General features: G+C 34.9%; 2 protein-coding genes and 2 long non-coding RNA genes across 6 annotated transcripts; 1 reads left to right on the top strand and 3 right to left on the bottom strand.

The window, feature by feature from the left end:
- Positions 1-2,036: 2,036 nt before the first annotated feature.
- LOC136067384 (uncharacterized) lies at positions 2,037-9,918 on the bottom strand. The gene is made up of 3 exons (XR_010628852.1): positions 9,840-9,918; positions 9,632-9,735; positions 2,037-2,266 (listed from the first exon to the last, which is right to left on the bottom strand). It is a non-coding gene; the product is annotated as an uncharacterized LOC136067384 (long non-coding RNA).
- On the top strand, positions 3,962-6,668 carry LOC112034063 (G-type lectin S-receptor-like serine/threonine-protein kinase At2g19130). Its single transcript, XM_024066851.2, has one exon. The coding sequence runs from the start codon at positions 4,694-4,696 to the stop codon at positions 6,467-6,469; it is 1,776 nt and encodes a 591-aa protein (XP_023922619.1). The 5' UTR covers positions 3,962-4,693; the 3' UTR covers positions 6,470-6,668.
- Positions 9,919-13,653: 3,735 nt separating the features above from the next.
- Positions 13,654-18,567, bottom strand: LOC112034062 (elongation factor 1-gamma-like). 3 transcript variants are annotated; one of them, XM_065773116.1, is made up of 7 exons: positions 18,285-18,567; positions 17,343-17,409; positions 17,108-17,244; positions 14,923-15,072; positions 14,764-14,824; positions 14,411-14,517; positions 13,654-14,326 (listed from the first exon to the last, which is right to left on the bottom strand). In XM_065773116.1, the coding sequence occupies exons 1-7, from the start codon at positions 18,357-18,359 to the stop codon at positions 14,291-14,293; spliced, it is 633 nt and encodes a 210-aa protein (XP_065629188.1). In that variant the 5' UTR covers positions 18,360-18,567; the 3' UTR covers positions 13,654-14,290. The 3 variants fall into 3 exon arrangements, with proteins under 3 accessions (XP_065629188.1, XP_023922617.1, XP_023922616.1); XM_024066849.2 differs by lacking the exon at positions 13,654-14,326 and adding an exon at positions 14,626-14,666 and having other exon boundaries at positions 14,426-14,517; positions 18,285-18,566; XM_024066848.2 differs by lacking the exon at positions 13,654-14,326 and having other exon boundaries at positions 14,426-14,666; positions 18,285-18,566.
- Positions 18,568-18,750: 183 nt separating this feature from the next.
- LOC136067367 (uncharacterized) lies at positions 18,751-19,937 on the bottom strand. Its single transcript, XR_010628846.1, has 2 exons — positions 19,485-19,937; positions 18,751-19,293 (listed from the first exon to the last, which is right to left on the bottom strand). It is a non-coding gene; the product is annotated as an uncharacterized LOC136067367 (long non-coding RNA).
- Between the last annotated feature and the right edge of the window lie 2,546 nt (positions 19,938-22,483).

Genomic DNA, 22,483 nt, shown 5'->3' on the forward strand with positions numbered 1-22,483 from the left:
TCCCTTATGGTTGGACTTGGGTATTCATATCCAGCTCAAACAAAGTGGAAGTGGGGTTGGATTTATTTTAATTGTTCGAAACATCTTTATCATATTATCCTCCAATTTAAATATGATGCCGAGCTTTTCAGCAAACACTTGAGCAAATGCCACTTTATTGAAGGAAAATAAATACATGATTTTTAGTGGCTTTTGTTGCCTGCCAATTGTTGTTAGATTATGGTATCTAATGCTGAGGTTTGTTCTCATGACTTGAGGAGCACTGGTTCAGAAAAGCATTAATACAGTGTTCGACAAAGGTTTTATTTTTTATTTTTTTTATTATTTTTTTTTTTCAGAAGAGGCTTGACAGAGTTGACACATCATTATAACACAGAAATTCAAATAAATGTTTCACAGCAAGACTGTATTCATTGTCAACATATTCATTAATCTTCTTGTTACTTCCTCTCTGTTGCCTACAGTTTTCTAATTTAGCCCATGATAACAAGTAGAATTTGAATTCCCTCCATTTATTTTTTAAATGGAGAACCGCTTCCTAATCCTGATGCCTCTAAAATTTCTTGCAATTGATTGGGAATAAAAATTTCTTTGCCCATATAATGACCCGTGTGGGATTCACCATATTAGGCCGTTGCTGTCTGTTGCCCACGCATGAGAAGAAGCAAGACTGGTACCAGAACAATATAGAAACACTTCACCAAAGCTATAACTGTCTTTTATTTCTATGTGAAATTTACCAAAGCTATCTCGAAGCTATTTACGGCCTAAAAGATTGAATGAAAATTCAAATAATAACAAACAAACAAAAAAATAACTGTTAAGAAAAAATTGGGAAAAAAATGCAAACACTCATCACATTCCAAACAACAATAATAAAAGCAAGCAAATACTAAAACTATGCAAATTAAAGCATCACTTTCAAATTCAAGGCATTGCAGGTATGAAAATTTCTAAAATATTTAGGAAAAATTATACAAATATCAAACCGCTGAATGTAGAACTCATATCTATTGTTCCATCCTATCAAAAAGCCCTTCACTTGCACCATTTTACAGTTAAGTGGCTAAGTTTGTCTTTCTGGTCTAAACAATTATACGACTTGGTCTTTTTGTATGATTTTCTCTTGTCAAATGGGAATTTATTTTATTTGTGATTTTGTTTTTATAAAAGTTGGATCCTCAAACTGGAGAATGTATGCAACAATGACACAAGTCCCTTTCTCAAAGCATACAACAATGATACATATCATTTCTTCTTGATTAATTTTTTTGAAATGAACTAAATTTATCTTTTGGTTATTACTTTTAAACACTTTAATTCATATTTGTTGTGGTTATTTATGTCAATTTTTATGTCTAATTTTTTGTAATAATATTGTAAAATGAATGCTGCTCTTCCTCTTAAAAAAATGGACTTCTGCTCTACCCTTTGATTTGAATTGTTGTCATTTAAGATTATTTAAAGTATTGTTATGGCTTTTTTTATATAAAAAAAATAAAAAGAATCCGTTAAGGCTTTTTTTTTATAGGCATTTTCCTCAATGGGATTTGAGGTTTTCTTGTTTCTTTCCTGCCAGCAGGTTGGGTTTCAACAGGGAGAAAAAGAAAGATACGGATTGTTAACTTGCCACTTGCATTGTTAAGGAACTGGACATGTGGGAGAATTTTAAAAGAGATACCTAGGAACAGTATCTAAAATACTGTATCTAAACTTTGTCTTTTTAGTTAAATATGTCTAGCAAGAACTTTCAATGCCTACTTCAGAAGCCATGAAACAAGATTGGTGCACTGCCCCAATTTATGTTTTGTCTATCAAATATACTCATAGTCTAAATGATTGCAATGGTCCCATATGTTTTCGACTAGATCAAAAATTGTTATTAAAAATCAAGAGTTTGGCAACAAAAATTTGAAAGTAAGACGAATAACTAATTCTGATTTAATTGTTTACTGGTCTAAATATTATATGCTATTCTATATACATCTATTGTTCTTTCAAATAAAATAACAATTAGGGCGCGTTAATTACAGTTTCGGAGGCTGATAACAATAATCATACTATTTGAAAGGATAAAATTCTTCAATAGTGAGACCATTATCAATGATCCATTCAAAAGCATAAAGGGTGGACTTCCCATATCCACCATTTCCTTCAATGCTTAATGCATTAGGTCACACTGAATCAAACAACTCAGGTGGCGACATAAGCATTTCAATACCCTGAATCGTTTCCACCACAATTATTGCCATGGCCCAACAACAAGCTGCAGACAATAAAATTTATTTTAGATTTTACATACAATAAGATAGGGAAAGAAAAAAAAAAGTATTTCATTGAAAGAAAATGTAACAATTTAATAATAAAATAATTGAACTAAAAAATACTTACCGATAAAAATATACATAATGTTGGGGGAGGGCTTAAAAATATCAAAATATACATAATAATAAGGTAAGAAAGACTGATAAAAAAAATAAAATAAAATAAAGAATTCCTTCTTAGGTTTTTGTTTTTCCCTTTCCCATCAAGATGAGAAGTATGCATTGATGAGATTTCTGTTAGTATCAAGAAAGTTCTTTATCACCTAGGACAAATGAATATTGGTGAGACAGAAATTTTATTCAGGGGTCAAGCAAAATAGCCATAGTAGCTTAGCTCAACAAAGTTATGCCTTATATTCTTTCATGGTACTAAAATCATTTGAAAATGATTATGCATTAAATTTTCTAGCAAACACATGTTGATGAATGTTTCTAGTGGTTTAAAGATCTAAACTTTCTATTAAACACATTTTTTTAGTGTAAAACTTAGCTCAATAAAACTATGGATTCTGATTCAATTTAAGAAGAAAGATACTAGCAGGTTCAATTTCTTTAGATCATAACTCCAAAAGTTCAGTTGCCTAAATATTATTGAACCATATGACCTTTAGTTTTCATTATCATGCACTGCCCCAATTTTTGAAGAAACTAGGCCCTCCTACATTTGGTGCGCTAGATAGTACAATAAAAACAAGAAAATCCCAAAACTATGCGACTTAAAGCCTTAATTTCAAATTCAAGGCACTGCATTATGAAAAAAATCTAAAATATTAAAGAAAAAAATTGTACGACCATCAAACTGCTGAATGTTAGAACTCGTGCCCATTGCTCCATTCTATAAAACTTCCCTTCCCTTCCACCATTTTACAAACTTTGTTCAATCAATTTACTACTTGGTCTTTTTTTCTTTTTCTTTTCCTTAATGGTCTTATTATTTTCTTCATTACTTGCCGATTGGGAATTTATGTTGTCTGTTGTTTTGTTTTTGTGCTAAGAGTGTTTAATTCTATGACACATAATTGGGCTGTTTTGGTCCTTTTTTTGTTTTCAAAGTATGTAATTCTTCATTTTGTTCTGGTCTATAATATTATTCAGCCAAAAAAATAAAATAAGATAAAGAAAGAGGAGTTTTTTTTCTTTTTAAAATATATATATATATATAGAAAAGATTATTTAAATGACGTAAAATTGGTTCATGAGAGTGACACGTGCCTCTCTAATGACCATACAAATTGTATATGTTTTTTTTTTTTTTGCTGAATAGTACAAATTGTATATGTTAAAAAAAGCATTAAAGACCATACAAATATTTTTCGGACTATATGTATTACGTGTAATAATATTTAACTTCGAAATTGTAAACATGTATTTCAACTTCAATACTTCAGAGTAAAAGGTCCTTTAGAATCATAAAAAAAAAAAAAATTAAAAAAAAAATTTCTTATATTTATGTCGAGGTTTACTTATTTTATTAAATTTATGATAGAATTTATAATAAATGTGAAAAAATATAGCACGATTTATCCACCCCAAAATATCTAACAATTTTTCCTGTCTTCCAATTACATAGGTCAAAAAGCAACAACTTTGACAATGTTCTTGGACCATTAAGACGACTTTGATTTTCTGTGGACTTTAAAAGTCCAGAACTAAAAAAAGGGACTTAAATAAAATTAAAGAGAAGAAGAAAACCGAAAGATCTCACTTGATATTCGTTATAGTAAGATCTGCAATAGCAATATGGCGCAAAGAAGAAGCCAAAATCAGGAAATCTGTACCACAAGCAAGGTGTCATGGTGGTCTCATTTTGCTATACTCTTCCTCATCATGTCAGTACTCAAAGCCCATCTCGCCACTGCATCTGATACAATTTTCCCAGGTCAATCTCTGGCATGGAATCAGACCCTTACTTCCAAAAGTGGAATTTTTGAAATGGGTTTCTTCAGACCTGGTAAGTCTCATCACTATAACTTTGGCATATGGTATAAATTGATAGCAGAGTTTACAGTGGCTTGGGAAGAAGATTTAACATACTTAGGCTTGGAGCCAGGCTCTATGGCACTAGAACTTTCTAAGGATTCACTGTTGGTAACAAAAAAAGGAGCTAGAGGTGACTATCGAGTGCTTTATGATTCTTCTTCTTCTTCTACCATAGGGGTAGGAGTGCTTCTTGACAACGGAAATTTTATGTTAAAAAGTAAATTAGATAGTACTGTGTTGTGGCAGACTTTTGAGGGTACAACCGATAAGTGGCTGCCAGGGGCCAAGCTGGGGCTTGGTTTTAATACACTTACCAAAGAAACAGAAATTCACCTGCTGACGCTTACAATTACAGGTTCTCCGCTGAATTAGAATTAGAAAAAAATGGAATGGGTCACTTGGTACTATATTATTTGAAATACTCGAGTTACAATAATAATTATAAATATGGTGGGAATCTGTCTAGGAAAGAATTGACCAACCAATACATAAATGTATCATATGTTTCCAGTAAGAATAAAAGCTATTTTATATACTCTGTTGTTTCCCCTTATAAATTCGCAAGAATTGTTTTGGATAACATCGGGGAGCTCACTCTCTATGTATGGGATGAGGATTTACACCAATGGAATTTGGGTTGGAAGGCACCTCAGCAACGTTGTGAGATTGTGGGTTTCTGCGGGGAGTATGGCATCTGTAATCAGCAGAATGTACCTCTTTGTACTTGCCCGATTGGATTCAGACCAAGGGATTCAAGAAATTGGGACTTACATGACTATAAAGAAGGGTGTGAGAGAAGAGATCCTTTACAATGCTCAGATGACAAGTTCCTCATGATTCCCAACATGTGCTTTCCAGAAGCATCACACTATCCAGCAGTCAAAAATGTTGAAGAATGTATACTAAACTGTTTAAGCAGCTGTTATTGTCTTGCTTACTCTTATAATAATGAATGTTTAATTTACAAAGGAATGCTTATAAATCTACGACTTCCTTTTGGTAACGAGTTAGGTGGAGATTTTTATATTCGCATTTCAGCATCTGAGCTAGTGGGAATTAAAACCAAGATATCAAAAAAGGCTGCTTGGGTTATTGGAGTTCTTGTTGTGCTCATTCTTCTCACTGGCATTGTATTGGCAATTATTTGGAGGGGACATTACATTGGTGGACTGGAAGAACTAGAGTTTTCTTTGATTCTGTTCAAGTATCGAGATTTACGAAGAGCAACAAAAAACTTCTCCCAAAAACTTGGGGAGGGAGGTTTTGGTTCTGTTTTTAAAGGGGTGTTGCCGAATTCAACAACTGTTGCAGTGAAGAAAATAAGAAGTCTAGAGCAAGGTGAGAAGCAATTCCGTGCAGAAGTTAGCACACTCGGAGCAATCCAACATGTTAATCTTCTTCGCCTTCGTGGTTTTTGTGCAGAAGCTTCAAAAAGATTTCTTGTCTATGATTACATGCCAAAAGGTTCTTTAGAATCTCATTTGTTCCAAAACGCTTCCAAGATTTTGGATTGGAAGACAAGATATCAAATTGCAATTGGGATTGCTAAAGGGTTGGCTTACCTTCATGATAACTGCAGAGATTGTATCATGCATTTTGACATCAAACCTGAGAACATATTGTTGGATGCTGAATATAATCCAAAAGTGGCTGATTTTGGTCTGGCAAAAATAATTGGACGCGACTTCAGTCGTGTGCTGACCACCATAAGGGGAACTAGGGGCTATCTAGCACCAGAATGGATTTCAGGTGAAGCTGTTACTCCAAAAGTTGATGTTTTCAGTTATGGGAAGCTTCTTTTCGAGCTGGTATCTGGTAGGAGAAATATGGACATGCTAGATGGTGATGATGAAGAGATACGTAACTACTTTCCAGCTCGTGTTGCAATTGCGGTAAACAAAGGGGAAGACCTTCTGACACTACTAGATCATAAATTAGAGGGAAATGCCATCATGGAAGAGCTAACTAGAGCCTGTAAAGTTGCTTGTTGGGGCATTCAAGATGATCCAAGGGATAGACCAACTATGGGCCAGGTAGTTCAAATTCTTGAGGGAGTGATGCAAGTGGACGTGCCTCAAATTCCTCTATATTTCCAACGCCTTTCAGAAAATCCAATGGTAGCGATTGTTTCTCAAGAGATTGAGACTTCTTCAAGTTCATATTGATGGGCACAAGGTACTGTCTTAACTCTGTCTTGACAATCAGTGCACTCTTTGTAATCAAAATAATGCTTATCGTTCCTTTTATCTACTGCAAATTATAATAAAAGGATTCCATAGTTGTTAGAAGCTAAAGAGCCAAGTGCATAAAAACAAATGTAAGTCATGGGTGCCAAAAGCAATAAAGTGGGCTTCTTTGTTTCTCTTTTGGAGGCTATTTTTCGTTGGGGACTCTATTTTTTGTCTTCTGTTTTGTTCCTGGTATCCAAAAAAATTATTTTAAGAAAAATGTGGCCAAGCGCATGTAGGTGTCTCTACCTGTGATAATTTGTTTGTTGTGTATTTGTTGAAAGACCATGAGAAAACGTGTGAATGTTATTTTAGTACAATTGGTTGAAGAGGAACTTTAAAAAAATTCAAATAGAATATAAAAATAGTCACCAGCTCATTGTCGATTTTTTAGACCATTTTAACATACCATTCTTTCTTCTATTTTCCATGAAATCTGCAAATGATTTTGCCTCATCTTTGCAATCAATCTTTCACCAATCTCTTTGGTCAAACCCAAAATTTTCAATGTTATATCAGATATATCCCAACTTTCACTAAATAAAGAATTTATCATAACACAGTAAAAGCTTTGAGAGCTCCCAAAACCATGCTCAATTTATTCTCTTCGATAGTACATTAGCTCCAGAATGTTAATATTTACACTCAAAACATTACAATAGAATTGAAAGAATGTTCATATTACCCAAAAAAATACAAAATAAAGAGGATTTTTTTTTTTTTTTTGAGAAGAAAAATAAAGAGGAATTTAATTGTAAGAGATATGCACACAAATACTCTTTGCTGCTTGTTCAACAGCAAATAGGGGACTTAATTAAGTTATTAATCCATTCTTATTGTTATTACACTACAGACACTTAAAATCTTGAGTACACTCTTTTGTAATGAAAATGATGCTACCACCGCGCACCCTTGGTGTGGTGGTCACTCCACAAGTATAAGTGCTTGTGAAGTGTGGGGTGTGAGGGGTAAGGGCCGAAGTTCAAGTCTCTAGAGTTTCACACACATATACACTTAAATTAGATTAGAGTATAGTAGAAATTCTATCCTGTATATATATATATAATAAAAAATAAAAAAATAAAAATGATGCTTGTCCATCTGTTATCTAATGCTTATATTGTTCCTTTTATGTAACACAATTTAAGATAGAAAGACTTCACCGTCCTTAGTAAGGAGCCAAGTGCATCACCCCAGCAACAAAGAAGCCTTCATAAACAACCTTAGCATGATACTTGAAATTGATTTTTTTTTTTTTTTTTTTTAAATGATTGGGAAAACAATTTCCACACCCATAATGGCTCACATGAGCAAGATATGGAGCAAACCATTATGGATGTAAAAATAGCCCTGCATTTGTTTGGGCAAAAAATGTATTGTGAAGATTGATGTCTAAGTTTTCCTGTGTTTGATAGCATTAAAAAATGTGGGCAAAAGAAAAGTCAAGTTGGCCAACATAAAACACAAACAAAATTTTGCATTGTTTTCCAAAACTTGTTCATAGGTGTCTTTTAAAGTAGGATTTGTTTATCTTGGTTCTATAATGCTTATCTGTGCTCCTCCCTCACAAGGGAACCAAGCAAGGAACAAGTTAAGCTAAACAGAAAATTGATTCATTAAACTGATGAGAGTTCACACATCATGACCAATTGATACATAATGAGAGATTTTCTAGAAAGTCTTTCAAAGAGGGAATGAGCGCTCTGCCCTAGCTCATACTTTAAATACTATTAATATTCTGAATAATAACTTGACCAACTAAAGCTATCGATGAGCTAAATAGAAGATCCCTACTTGATAAACAAAAAAACAAAAAACAAAATAGAAACTGCACTCATACTTTAAATTCCTTAATCAATGAACTCTTTGCTAAATCCATGCTCAAGGAAACAAGAGTAGGATAAGTGCTCTCATATATTCCAATACTGAATCTCAGCTCTATTTGGTTTGATATTTTGTTGCCTTGGTGGGTGTTCATTTGTTCTATTTTTAATATCTTTTAGGTATGTATTTTGAAGCTAAGAATGTTTAAGTTAATGATTTTTTTTTTTTGTAAGGATGCTCATATCAGTTATAATTTTACAATATATTTTTTTTTTAATATATAGAGTTTCAACCTATAATCATCCAACTAAGACACCAATTAGTTTTGGTGTAAGATAAAATTGAATCTCAGATTTTTTATTCAACTCCCAGATATTTTACCAATTGAACTAACTGAAATCCGCTCACAATATTCTTAAATTAACCTATCAACTTATACAAGAGTCATGAAAATAATAATAATGATAAATTGATAGGCTAATTTAAAAATGTATTAAAATTAGGAAAATGCTAACGAGTGCCCTGAGGGCACTGGTTAATAATCCATTTAAAGAAAGTTTTTATGGGAAATGAAAAAAAAAAAAAGTATTTAATATTTTAACAGCTTTTTTCATTTCCCATAAAAGTGGTATCAAAACTTTCCTAAAATAAATTATTAACTAGTACCCTGAGAGCACTAGTTAGCATTTTCCTTGAAATTATTGTGAATTTTTGTTAGGTACCCGGTGAACATTAAAGGTGATTGTTGACCCCTGATCATGGTAGGCACGTTATTGTGGTTTGCTTTATTGAATTTGAATTTATGGTGATTGGCGACCCTGATCATGGTAGGCCCATTATTGTGGTCATATATGATACAAGTATGAGGAGAGCAGTTTTGGGCTGAAGAAATCTCTACAATGGTCCTCCGCAAATGGCCTATATTGTAGTTTGAAGATTAAAGAATGTTGTTATTCAAGGTGAGTTGTTTTGAGCTGAGAAGGTTAAGGTTCGTCTGAAGAAAGACCAGCATAAGCATGGGACTTGTTTGGCGTAAAAGTGGTAATAGAATGGATGTCATTCAAAAAATATATTAATAGAAAAGACTAGAGACAATTTTTTTGTTTGATGGTAGGTCCTTTGGACACATCTCTCTGGACTAAACCACAGATACACGACTCCACCTGTCAGAACCGTGCATCAGGTAATCCAAAAGAATTGAACCTAGGATATCTGGGTCTGGGTCTACAAATTTGGAAAGGGAAAATAGAGAGATAGAGAATGTATTAGAATTACCTTGTCCTGCCTTCTTAAAATCTGCCAAGTGCCAAGGCCAAAAGTGAAAGCTCCAGGAAGGAATAGCAACCATTTAGACAATCTGGACCTAGAACTTTCATTCCCTATATAAAAACCACAAAACAAATAAGCCTTCAATTAATAAAACAACTCTAAACCCAAGAAGAAAACACGGCTACATGGACAATATACATAGAGTCATACATACCGTGATCTTGGGATTGGATTTCAGGTATGGACGAAATGGTGGAGCTGCTACTACTACTATTAACAGAAGCAAGAATGCAGGAAGAGGTTGTTAGCCTGGAGTAAAAATTCGTTGTGTTCCTTAGGCAAAAAAATTGAGGAAAAGCAAAATAAGTTGCAAGTGCTTGAGGAAAACAACAGGGATGCATCGTGAGCTGAATGTGAAGCCCTTAGGCATGAAATTCATAATTTAATTGAGAAAGAAGAAATTTATTGGAAACAAAGATCCGGTATTAGTTGGTTGCGTGAAAGTGATCGTAATACAAAATTTTTTCATGCGAAAGCATCTGCAAGGAGGAAAAAAAAACTTAATTGTCTCGCTAAAGGAAATGGATGGTACGGTGATAGAGTAACAAAGTGACAGAAAGGGTGATAATTCAACACTTTTCAACTCTCTTCCAATCTTCAAATCCAAATGCTATTGAAGAAGTGGTGGCCCATATTCCTAGAGTAGTTATGGAGGAGATGAATGATGGGCTCGTGAGAGATTTTCATCAAGAAGAAGTTCGATTCGCCTTATTTCAAATGCATCCTTCAAAAGCTCCAGGCCCTGATGGTATGACTGCTTTCTTTTTTCAAAAGTTTTGGCATATAGTAGGTACTGATGTGACCAATGTTGTGCTATCTTGTCTAAATTCTAGTATCATACTTAGAAATATAAATAATACCCACATAGCACTAATTCCCAAAACCAAAGACCCTGAATCAATCACACAATATCATCCCATTAGCTTATGTAATGTGCTATACAAAATCATATCTAAAATGTTAGTCAACCGACTGAAGCTTATCCTCCCAAATTTAATTTCTGATTCCCAAAGCGCTTTTTTCCCGGGGAGTTTAATTACAGATAACATCTTAGTTGCATATGAAACTTTGCAATCGTACTTTTTTTTTTTTTTTTTTTTTTAAGAGGTGGGGCAAGATAGGTCAAGTAGCTATTAAATTGGACATAAGCAAAGCTTACGACAGGGTCGAATGGGATTATTTAAAAAGGGTGATGGAGAAAATGGGGTTTTATGCAAAATGGGTGCAATTGATAATGACATGCATAACAACTGCTCATTTTTCTGTTATAGTTAATGGCAATCCTACAGGTTATATCTTGCCTTCAAGCGGACTGAGACAAGGCGATCCTCTGTCACCTTACCTCTTTCTTTTTTGTGCTGAGGGGCTTACTGCGTTGCTTAGAAAGGCAGAAACAGAAGGAATTATAAGAGGAGTGACAGCTAGCAGAGGTGATCCATGTATTTCTCATCTCCTATTTGCTGATGACAGTTTATTATTTTGTCGTGCCTCAGCAAAGGAGTACCAACAAGTCAATTATTTGCTTCATTTATATGAGGCTACTTCAGGACAAAAGGTTAATACTGATAAAACTTCTCTTTTTTTAGTAGCAATACTGGCTTTGTGACTCAAGAAGTAATCAAATAGGCATTGGGTGCAGAGGCAGTCCCAAAATATGAGAAGTATTTAGGGCTACCTAATATAGTGGGGCGTAACAAAAAAAGCAGCTTTTGCTCCAATCATTGAAAGAGTCTAGAGTAAACTAAAGGGGTGGAAGGAAAAGATGATGTCTCAGGCTGGAAGGGAAATTTTGATTAAAGCCGTGGCATAAGCTATCCCCACATATGCCATGGGATGTTTCTTGTTGCTGAAAGGTTTGCTTAAAGAACTTGAAGGGAGGATGAGCAGATTTTGGTGGGGTCAAAAGATGCAAGAAAGGAAAGTTCACTGGTTGAGTTGGTCTAAACTTTATATGCCCAAGTCAATGGGAGGGATTGGGTTTCAAGAGCTTCATTCTTTCAACTTAGCCATGTTAGCCAAACAAGGATGGAGACTTATGAAAAATACCCATTCCTTGTTCTATCGAGTCTACAAATCAAAGTACTTTCCCAACACATCTTTCTTAGATGCTCCTTCACCAAATTCAAGGAGTTTTGCATGGAGAAGTATAGTGGCTGCTAGATCTGTCTTGGATAGCGGTTTGAGATGGCGAGTAGGAAACGAAAATAAAATTCGAATTTGGTAAGACCGATGGCTTCCAACTCCACCATCATTCAAAGTGGTAACTCCATGCTCCACAATGTCAACAACGGCCACAGTGGATAACCTCATTGATCCAATTACTAGATCTTGGCGTGTATCCATGATTGATCATGTATTTCTCCCACATGTAGCCGAAGTTATTAAAGCCATCCCTTTGAGCAATAGAGTGGTGCAAGACATCCAAACTTGAGCATACACAAACACGAGTGAATATTCGGTAAAAGTGCATACAATATGATACAAACTCAACAATTGAGATCTTTTCATGGCCAACCATCCAATTACTCACAGTGCAATAAAACTTGGAAAGCGATTTGGGCGGCCAAGGTATGTAATAAAATCAAAACCTTTATTTGGAGAGCTTGTAGAGATATATTGCCCACAAAGGTTAATCTTGCTAGAAGAAAAATATTGTTGGATGCTAGATGTGATTGTTGTGCGGGTGGGGTGGAGTCAACGGACCATATCTTGCTAAGCTGTACATATTTTGATATGGTTTGGAAGTCCACATGCTTATGGAGGACTATGTCTCATTCCACAAATCTTTCATTTGTGGATGTGGCTGATCAAGTTATGCAAAGGAAAAATGACCCAGAGATTGCAATATTTTTCACAACCAGTTAGCTGATATGGAATAAACGGAATGAAGCTCGCTATGGTACTCCACGTCATGACCCCTCTTTTCTAGCCAGGTCTGCTGCAGCTCATGCTATAGAATATTTGGAAACTAATTATGGAAATTTGCCTTGAGGTTGTAAGATAACTTTGTGTTCTTTGGCTTTCCTTGTTGTAATCTTTCATTTAGCTGCTATTGTAACTAGTCAGGTTGTTTCGGCTCTCCCTGTTGCTGCCTTGCTATTGTACATTTTTACTCTTCATTTGAATAAATTTCTGCCGTTTATTCAAAAAAAAAAAAAAACAGAAGCAAGAAGAAAGTTTCTGTGGCTGTGTTGGTAGCGCCGATGAAGAACGCAATTCAGCATGCAAGGCAAAGCATCCTGGTGGCTACGCATATTGCGCAACTGTAGGAACTGGTGCAAGATTGTGTTATAAATTATTACAATTGTGGTGGTCCTCCCAAAAACTTATGTATTGATGGTATGGGATATTGTGCCGATAATTGCAAAGACAGGTGCGCTGCAAAACATCCTGGTGGTGAAGGACTCTGCGATAGGTACTCCTCCATCTTCTGTCAGTGCATCTACCGTTGTTAGAAAGAAGAATTAGAAAACATAGTTTTGAGCCATCCAGAATTTACTTGTTTATCGAGGATTTTATTCCTAATGTTTTTTTTTATTATCGAGGATTTTATTTTTTGTTAGGAAGTGCATCCTGGCCAATGAATTCTTTTATTTCTATATCACACTAATTAGTCCATTAATGGATCCTTATTTCATCTTATATTCTTATCACATAGATGAAGAAAGCTTAGTTTTGGTTCTAGGATGCTGAGGAAGCTAAGCTTGTTCACTAACTGGTAGGCATTTGTTAGAGCCCTGCAAGTTAGGTTTGCTATCACGACATGTTGGAATATTCACATGACTGGTAATGGAATGGATGTCACCCAACTTTTCATCCCACGAACATATCTTTACCAACAGCAAAAAGATGATCCATGATTATCAAGAAACATCAATATAAAATAATACTCAAGAAAGTGCAGATGACACAAGTTGTACCAACCAAATTCCTATCTAACATGAATATATGCCTTCATTGAAAGTATAAGCGCAAGAACGGAAAATTAAGGGAAAACATGGTTATAGAAATGGTACAAAAAGAGAAACACAGATCATAAATTCCTTCAAACAAAACCATCGTATCTAAAATTAGAAAACAAACCAAGAATTAAAATCCTTATTGCAGCTAAACCCTTTACAATCAGTTTTTCTTTACCTCAAAATTGATATTCACCAAGTACTCGGTTTCTCACTTGCTTTTAGGGTCCAAGAACTTGTGTAGGAGGGCGCATAGGCCAGCCAAGAAGCGGAGGAGATCCTGGTGGGGTTGCTTGTATCTCGACTAGGAGAGAAGAGACTCAGTTCTACAAATGTCCCCATTGAAGTCCCATCCCTCTCAAAAGTACGAAAAGAAATCGATCCACACTTTGTTGAGGCTTCAGAATTTCTACTGGGACTAATCCGACCACTTTCTTCTTCAAGATGGCTTTGGTTAGCGATAAGAGAAATGGTATCATTGTGATCATCGTCAACCCTTCTCCTAGCCTCTATGTCCTGTAGATTTCCCAGGGCCAAAGAATCTGCGACTGGGTAGTACACAAGCATGCATATACACACCCCCGCACAACAAAAAAGGGCAAGAAAAGCCAACAAAACAAGAACTTGAAACAGAAATTGATCTGGTTTAATCAAAACAGAATTTGATCTGGATATATATAGCCTGCATTAATTTTGATTTTACACTATCATTTAGATGCCAAAAAAGAATTAAAACAATTCCCTAATAAAATAAGATGCAACTCACCAGAGGAAGGTATACTGCACGTCCAATTTTAGGTCTATAAAATGCTAGAATATTAGCATCAATCTCAAATGATGCAAAATCAATCCACTGCACTGCTGTATGTGGACCTGAAAATTTATGCATATGTAACAATAAGCATCATAACACACGCACATGCAGAAAGAGAGATCACCATCAGTAGTTATAAACATCTCAATCATCAATATGAAAAGAACCATATAAAAGATTGTCAGCCTTCAGGGCTTCAGGCGAGTAACTGCAGCAACAGATAAAAAGCTCATTAAGTCCCAAAATAACAATCTTTAGAGGATCACCAAAATTAATGGGTGGGGGATGAAAGTCTATAGTCTTACCATAACGTGCTATGGCACTGCTCTCAAATACTGGACCATCAGGTGTTTCCACCACGGGAACCTACAAGAGTAACAGATTTATTAGGAAAGCCTTTCATAAAACTAACATGCAATTAGTGGAGTATAGATTACCGCAAATTTTACAATATAGAACTATACCTTCCCAGTAGGTTTCATCTTGATAAACTCAAGAGGTTTATTAGAGACACCCATCTCAAAATTTGGGGCCAGTTCAACTTTTACAGAGGTGTATTCTGCAGTGATAAGTGTCTTGTATGAATTTTTCTTTGTCTTCACTGCATGCAAGATCTGCAATATAGATCATACAGCCTTATTAGCAAAGGAAGAGCAACAAATTACAAATGCATTCAATCCAGAAACAAACAAGATTAATCAATTGTGATGGGTTAATGGATTCAACGGTGGTTTCCTGTAGTTGCATATGCACACTAGGGATTTTCACAATTATAAGCATCCAAATGCAGCCTTTAATTGGGGAAAAAAGAGAGTAATACAATTCTATCAAAACCAAAATAAAGAACACTGGCTATAGTAAATGTGCCACGGTTCAACCAATCTCCCTCCGCCCTTAACATCCAGAACCAGAGGATTTGGTGTGGTAGCACACCCAGATAAAGCAATATTATCTCTCTTTATTATTATTTTATTTAATTGGTAAGATACACAAGCATCCACGACATTCATATGGGACAAGGAACTGCCACTTGAGCCAGACCTCATTGGCACGTTAGAACCATCAAATTCAGAATCCTTAGTCCTAAATTGGGTCAGAATACTAAACAATTTTAAACCAAGATATTTAAAAAAGAAATAAATAAAGAATTTTTCATTGTATCTTCAAAAAAATAAAAATAAAAAGGAAAATCTTTTGATCTGAAATGCAAAACTTTAAGAACTTCAAAAATTGAAATTCACATCAAACAAGCAGCAATATATGCAAAGCAATCAGATTTGTGACCAATTTTATAGTAATTGCTAACTAACAAGGCTAACGAAATATGGTCATAATTAGTCAGATTCAATAAAATTCAAAAACAAAACTTTTCTTTTCCCAATCAGTTTTTTGGGCAACCAAACACATTACACATCTTTACCACAAAGATGTGCTACAGTTGAGCCAGTCTCCTGCTGCCCTTAACATGCAGAGCCAGAGGATTTGGCGTGCTAGCACACCCAAGTAGAAGCAATAAAATTTAATAATGAATTGGTTGAAAGTGGCTGTCAGACACTAACCAAGGGAAAAAAAAATTAAAATCGTAAAGTATGCACATGGATCAAGAACAAATAATAAGTCAAGACAAAATCAACACGATGTAAAAGATGATTGAAATTCGTAAGACTAACGAAAACAGAAAATATGAAGAGAACTTATAAACAGGAAACAAAAAGAGGATTGACGAAGAAGACTAAGGGAACAAAGTGAAAGATAAATAAGAAGAGGACTGATACGAAAACGGAAACACAACAGAGACGGGGAAACAATCTGAAACACAAATAATCCAAAGAAAAGCAAGCCCAGAGAAGACAAACAGGGCAAAAGCGAATAACAGAGGGATGAATTGACAATGAATTCACTATCAATCCTTACTTGCCAGAGGCATTGAAGCCTCTAGAAAGAATTTAATTGAAAAACAAAAATGAAACCATTAAAAAGAATTTAATTGAAATCAGATTTTGTGTGTGTATCCCAACAAAGAACCAACCCCCCCCCCCAACACACAAAAATAAGCAAACATAAAATACTAAACAAATCTCAGCAATAAGTGAAATCCAGAGCTCTTACAACTTCTCTATGAAACTAGAGCTAGAAGACAGAGGTGGGGTTGAGAGAGACAAATTTTCCAGGAAAAAGGTTAATTTTCTGGCATTGGAGAGACATGCCCGCAAATTTTAACTCCATGATCTAGTTTTATAACCTGAGTCTAGATTCGAATTACAAAATGTCAAAAGTGATTTTGAACTCACACATTGATTTTTATTTTACATCAAGATAAAAAATTCCTCACTTCATTCCTTTTACACTTCATCTAAGTTTTCCATAAAGCTTGGTCATCATTTAATGGCAAAAAGGAAATAGAACAATTCCATAATAAATTAAGGTGTAACTCACTGGAGGAACGTACAGTGCATGTCCAATTCTAGGTATAAACCATGTTAGAACATTAGCATGCAAAATCAATCCACTGCTCTATGTGGACCAGAAAATTCAAGCATACATAATAATAAGCATCATAACACACGCATTCACAAAGAGAGAGAGAGAGAGAGAGAGAGAGAGAGAGAAAGAGAGAGAGAGTAGCATCAGTAGTAATAACAGTCTCACATAATCAATATGAGAAGAGCCATATAGAGGATTGTCAGCTTTCAAGCGAGTGCCTGCAGCAACAGATAAAAAGCCCGTGAGTTCCAACATAACATGAGAAGAGCCATATAGAGGATTGTCAGCTTTCAAGCGAGTGCCTGCAGCAACAGATAAAAAGCCCATAAGTTCCAACATAACCATCTTCAGAGGATCGCCAAAATTAATGGGTTAGGGAAAGAAAGTCTATAGTCTTTACCATAACGTGCTATAGCATTGCTCTCAATCTCAAATCCTGAATCATGAGGCGTTTCCAACACAGGAACCTACAATAATAACAGATTTATTAGAAAAGCATTTTATAAAACGAACCTGCGATCAGTAGTACAGATAATCACAAACGCTACATATATATTAGTGGTATGCGATTTTAGTAATACAATTCTATAGAAACCAAAATAAAGGACACTGATTATAGAAAATGTGCAACGGTTGAGCCATTCTCCCTCTGCCGTTAACACAGAACCAGAAGCTTCAAATCAAAATAAATTTTTTATTACAAGTGCAAAAAAGAAAACTATTCATTTGAAATGTAAAACTTTAGAAACTTCAGAGATTTAAATTGACATCAAGCAAGCAGCAAAAACAAAAATTTCGATTCAAAAACAAAAAATTTCTTTTACCAGACGGTTTTCTGGGCAACCAAACTCCAAACACATCTTTACCTCACAAAAAATTTCCGAAAGAGAAAAAAATCCATAACAGATTAATACATAGGATCGAGACACGCCACAGCCATGGCTTCACGGAAAAACGCTTCGCTCCGGTCTCAGATCTGAACACCAAAAAATCAAAAACGATAATAAAAATGAAGCCTTTAAAAAGAATTGAATTGAAAAGTAGCGCGTTTGTTTCTAAAGCGAAACATTTTCGAAAAAGTCAACCATTCAAATTAGCAAATGCAATCTAATTTCGCCTCAACACCAATTCCACGCACATAACTACCGAAAAGAAATTCATAGTTTCCAATCAAAATCGCATAACTTCATAGTTACAAAAACGAAATCAACCCAAAACCAAAGAGATCCCGCCGAAATAATCAAACATAGAATACTAAACAAATTCCAGCAATAAATTCAGTAAAATGATGATATCTTATTGTCCATTTGAATTGAGAGAGAGTAGAGAAGATTTAACACACAATTGACTTAATTTTAGCCAAGTCTACTCTATTCTCTTCTGCCCTCCTCCATGCTCTTCCATCCAAATAGGCCATTACAGATTCTCTATGTCCTGCAATAATATTGGAATTCCGAGCTGACTCGGTGAAAATCGGTGTACTGAGATTTTGAGAGACTGATAGACATAGAGAGATTCATAAGGTTGGGCGGAACATAACTTTGACTTTCCAAAAATTTTTGGAAGCGCTGTTTTAGACAAAAGTGCTTAAGAAACGTTTAGCATTTTCCAAAAATATGATGTCATTTTAAGATGAGACATGTCATTAATATTTAAATTACCGCAATTCGGATCGGATAAAAGCAAAACCCGTCTTAATTAAATACTATTCAGATGTGGAATTTGTGATAATGAATTGGCCAATCAGATCAGCTCATAGCATAGTGAAATTATTGCATCTGTTCAATGACAATTACCCATTGGTTCCATTCAGACGAAGAATTACAAAAATTATGCATAAATAACCAGAATTCTTACACGTAACACTAATCTTCAAGAGGCGGTAATAAGGAAAAAAAAATGGTCTAACGTGAGGTAGACACTTTCACGTTGACTATATTCTTACACGTAACACATTACACAGGAAAAAATTGCAAAACATAACCCACCCTTTTTAGCTAAAATAAACAGCGCCAAGCCGCCAAATACCACACTAGACTTTAAAAAAAAAAAAAAACTTAAAAACTTTATAGTTAATTAAATTCGAAAGGCATAGTGGCAGCAAGTGAAGTTGGACCCATAGCAATTTCGCCGTTAATGGTACCGCCGTCATCATCACCGGCAACATCGAAACGGACTTCCCCAGAGTATTGACCGCCCGTTGTATCACCGACTTCACCAACGGCAACATTGGCACGGAATTTCCTAGCAATTTGACCCCTGATGGTTTCGCCTCCATTATCACCACGGACGACGTTGACACGGTTGGTAGTTTGGACATGGCGGCGACCACCTCCGCGATTACGTTTCCACTTTCGTAAATACAAAAAAAAAAAGTAGCAAAACAATGAGTGTCAGTAGGTATACCACTTTCCCAGCAAGAGCAAGCTGCAACAGCATTTTTTTCTTCACTGTTACCAAGGAAAAGAAATTGTATCAAAAGGGGACCAAAACAAAAACAAAAACAAAAAAGATTAACCATAGATATTGTTCTGTTTGTTACCCGCAATAAGGTGGAGAGAAGTTGTGCATAGATCGTCCCATTCCAATTTGTTGATGAATTTAAAAGAAGCTTAGCTTAGCTTACCTAATTCTCTTCTTAACAAAATGCTATTCTTTAGGTCTCCGCGCCGAGCAGAGCTCAATCTATCTGAGAAAGAGATATTTGATAATCTAATTAAACTTAAAAGCGAAAGAATGGGCATGCTCCTAAGCTCCGACAATGCGCAGCATTTATTTCCACAATTTCACTTAAAACTTAAAAGCGAGAATTTTGACAATTCCACAATTTCACTTAAAACTTAAGCTTTCCCGGCTTTTGCTTCACTCGGAAACAAAAACGGTTCACCGGTTGGGTTGGCTTACAAGCAAGGGGGCAACACCACGAGCAACACGGCGGCGAATGCGGAAGAGTTGGTGGCTGACAGTCAATTCAACATCATGTCATGTCATTTATTATTATTTTTTTTAATGTTTTGCATTAATTTTGAAATGCTTTCAAAGCATCAGCTTTGATGCGGCGTTTGGATAGCTGATGGTTTTGAGCGTTTTGCTTTTTTTTTCTTTTCTTTTTTCTCCAGATCAGAGGCTATTTTTTTTTCGGCTACTGTACCAGTTTTTTGCCTTTGGTTTGGTTTAAAGGAGTCAATAGAGTGATATTTACTGCTCTTACTTGTTTGTCAATCAATTTTTAAATGGAAAATTAAAATGCTTATTTATGATGCAGCTAGCGAGATGTCTTTACTTTTCTCCGAAGAAATTTTTGTAACTAGTTTTGGGGTAGGGTTTATATACATAATTTTTACGCTAATTAAAAGGGGGAAGACAAACACGAGCGCGGGAAAATGACTAAAAATTTATAATCATCACCTTCTTAATTAAATTATTTATATTATCTCATGTATTTAAAATTAAAATGTAGAATAATTAAGAAAAATAATAATTAAAAAATATATTTTATTAATCTTAAATCTAAATCCAAAAAAAAAATTCCTCACTTCATTCCTTTTACACTTCATCTAAGTTTTCCATAAAGCTTGGTCATCATTTAATGGCAAAAAGGAAATAGAACAATTCCATAATAAATTAAGGTGTAACTCACTGGAGGAAGGTACAGTGCATGTCCAATTCTAGGTATAAACCATGTTAGAACATTAGCATGCAAAACCAATCCACTGCTCTATGTGGACCAGAAAATTCAAGCATACATAATAATAAGCATCATAACACACGCATTCACAAAGAGAGACAGAGAGATTAGCATCAGTAGTAATAACAGTCTCACATAATCAATATGAGAAGAGCCATATAGAGGATTGTCAGCTTTCAAGCGAGTGCCCGCAGCAACAGATAAAAAGCCCATAAGTTCCAACATAACCATCTTCAGAGGATCGCCAAAATTAATGGGTTAGGGAAAGAAAGTCTATAGTCTTTACCATAACGTGCTATAGCATTGCTCTCAATCTCAAATCCTGAATCATGAGGTGCTTCCAACACAGGAACCTACAATAATAACAGATTTATTAGAAAAGCATTTTATAAAACGAACATGCGATCAGTAGTATAGATAACCACAAACTCTACATATAGATTAGTAGTATGCGATTTTAGTAATACAATTCTATAAAAACCAAAATAAAGGACACTGATTATAGAAAATGTGCAACGGTTGAGCCATTCTCCCTCTGCCGTTAACACAGAACCAGAAGATTTCAAATCAAAATAATTTTTTTATTACAAGTGCAAAAAAAGAAATCTATTCATTTGAAATGTAAAACTTTAGAAACTTCAGAGATTTAAATTGACATCAAGCAGGCAGCAAAAACAAAAATTTCCGATTCAAAAACAAAAATTTTCTTTTACCAGACGGTTTTCTGGGCAACCAAACTCCAAACACATCTTTACCTCACAAAAAATTTCCAAAAGAGAAAAAAATCCATAACAGATTAATACATAGGATCGAGACACGCCACAGCCATGGCTTCACGGAAAAACGCTTCGCTCCGGTCTCAGATCTGAACACCAAAAAATCAAAAACGATAATAAAAATGAAACCTTTAAAAAGAATTGAATTGAAAAGTAACGCGTTTGTTTCAAAAGCGAAACATTTTCGAAAAAGTCAACTATTCAAATTAGCAAATGCAATCTAATTTCGCCTCAACACCAATTCCACGCACATAACTACCGAAAAGAAATTCATAGTTTCCAATCAAAATTGCATAACTTCATAGTTACAAAAACGAAATCAACCCAAAACCAAAGAGATCCCGCCGAAATAATCAAACATAGAATACTAAACAAATTCCAGCAATAAATTCAGTAAAATGATAATCTCTTATGGTCCGTTTGAATTAAGAGAGAAAATAGAGTAAATTTAACACAAAATTAACTTATTAGTTATTTTTAACCAGCTCTACTCTACTCTCTTCAACTTTCCTTCTTGCTCTTCCATTCAAACAGGCCATTACATATTCTCTATGTCCTGCAATAATATTGGAATTCCGAGCTGACTCGGTGAAAATCGGTATGACTGAGATTTTGAGAGACTGATAGACATAGAGAGATTCATATGGTTGTGGGGAACATAACTTTGACTTTCCAAAAAATTTTGGAAGCGCTGTTTTAGACAAAAGTGCTTAAGAAACGTTTAGCATTTTCCAAAAATATGATGTCATTTTAAGATGAGACATGTCATTAATATTTAAATTACCGCAATTCGGATCGGATAAAAGCAAAACCCGTCTTAATTAAATACTATTCAGATGTGGAATTTGTGATAATGAATTGGCCAATCAGATCAGCTCATAGCATAGTGAAATTATTGCATCTGTTCAATGACAATTACCCATTGGTTCCATTCAGACGAAGAATTACAAAAATTCTGCATAAATTACAAGAATTCTTACACGTAACACTAATCTTCAAGAGGCGGTAATAAGGAAAAAAAAATGGTCTAACGTGAGGTAGACACTTTCACGTTGACTATATTCTTACACGTAACAC

The sequence above is a fragment of the Quercus suber genome, unplaced genomic scaffold (assembly GCF_002906115.3).
Source record: "Quercus suber isolate HL8 unplaced genomic scaffold, Cork oak 2.0 scaffold_69, whole genome shotgun sequence".
Classification (NCBI taxonomy): Eukaryota; Viridiplantae; Streptophyta; class Magnoliopsida; order Fagales; family Fagaceae; genus Quercus; species Quercus suber.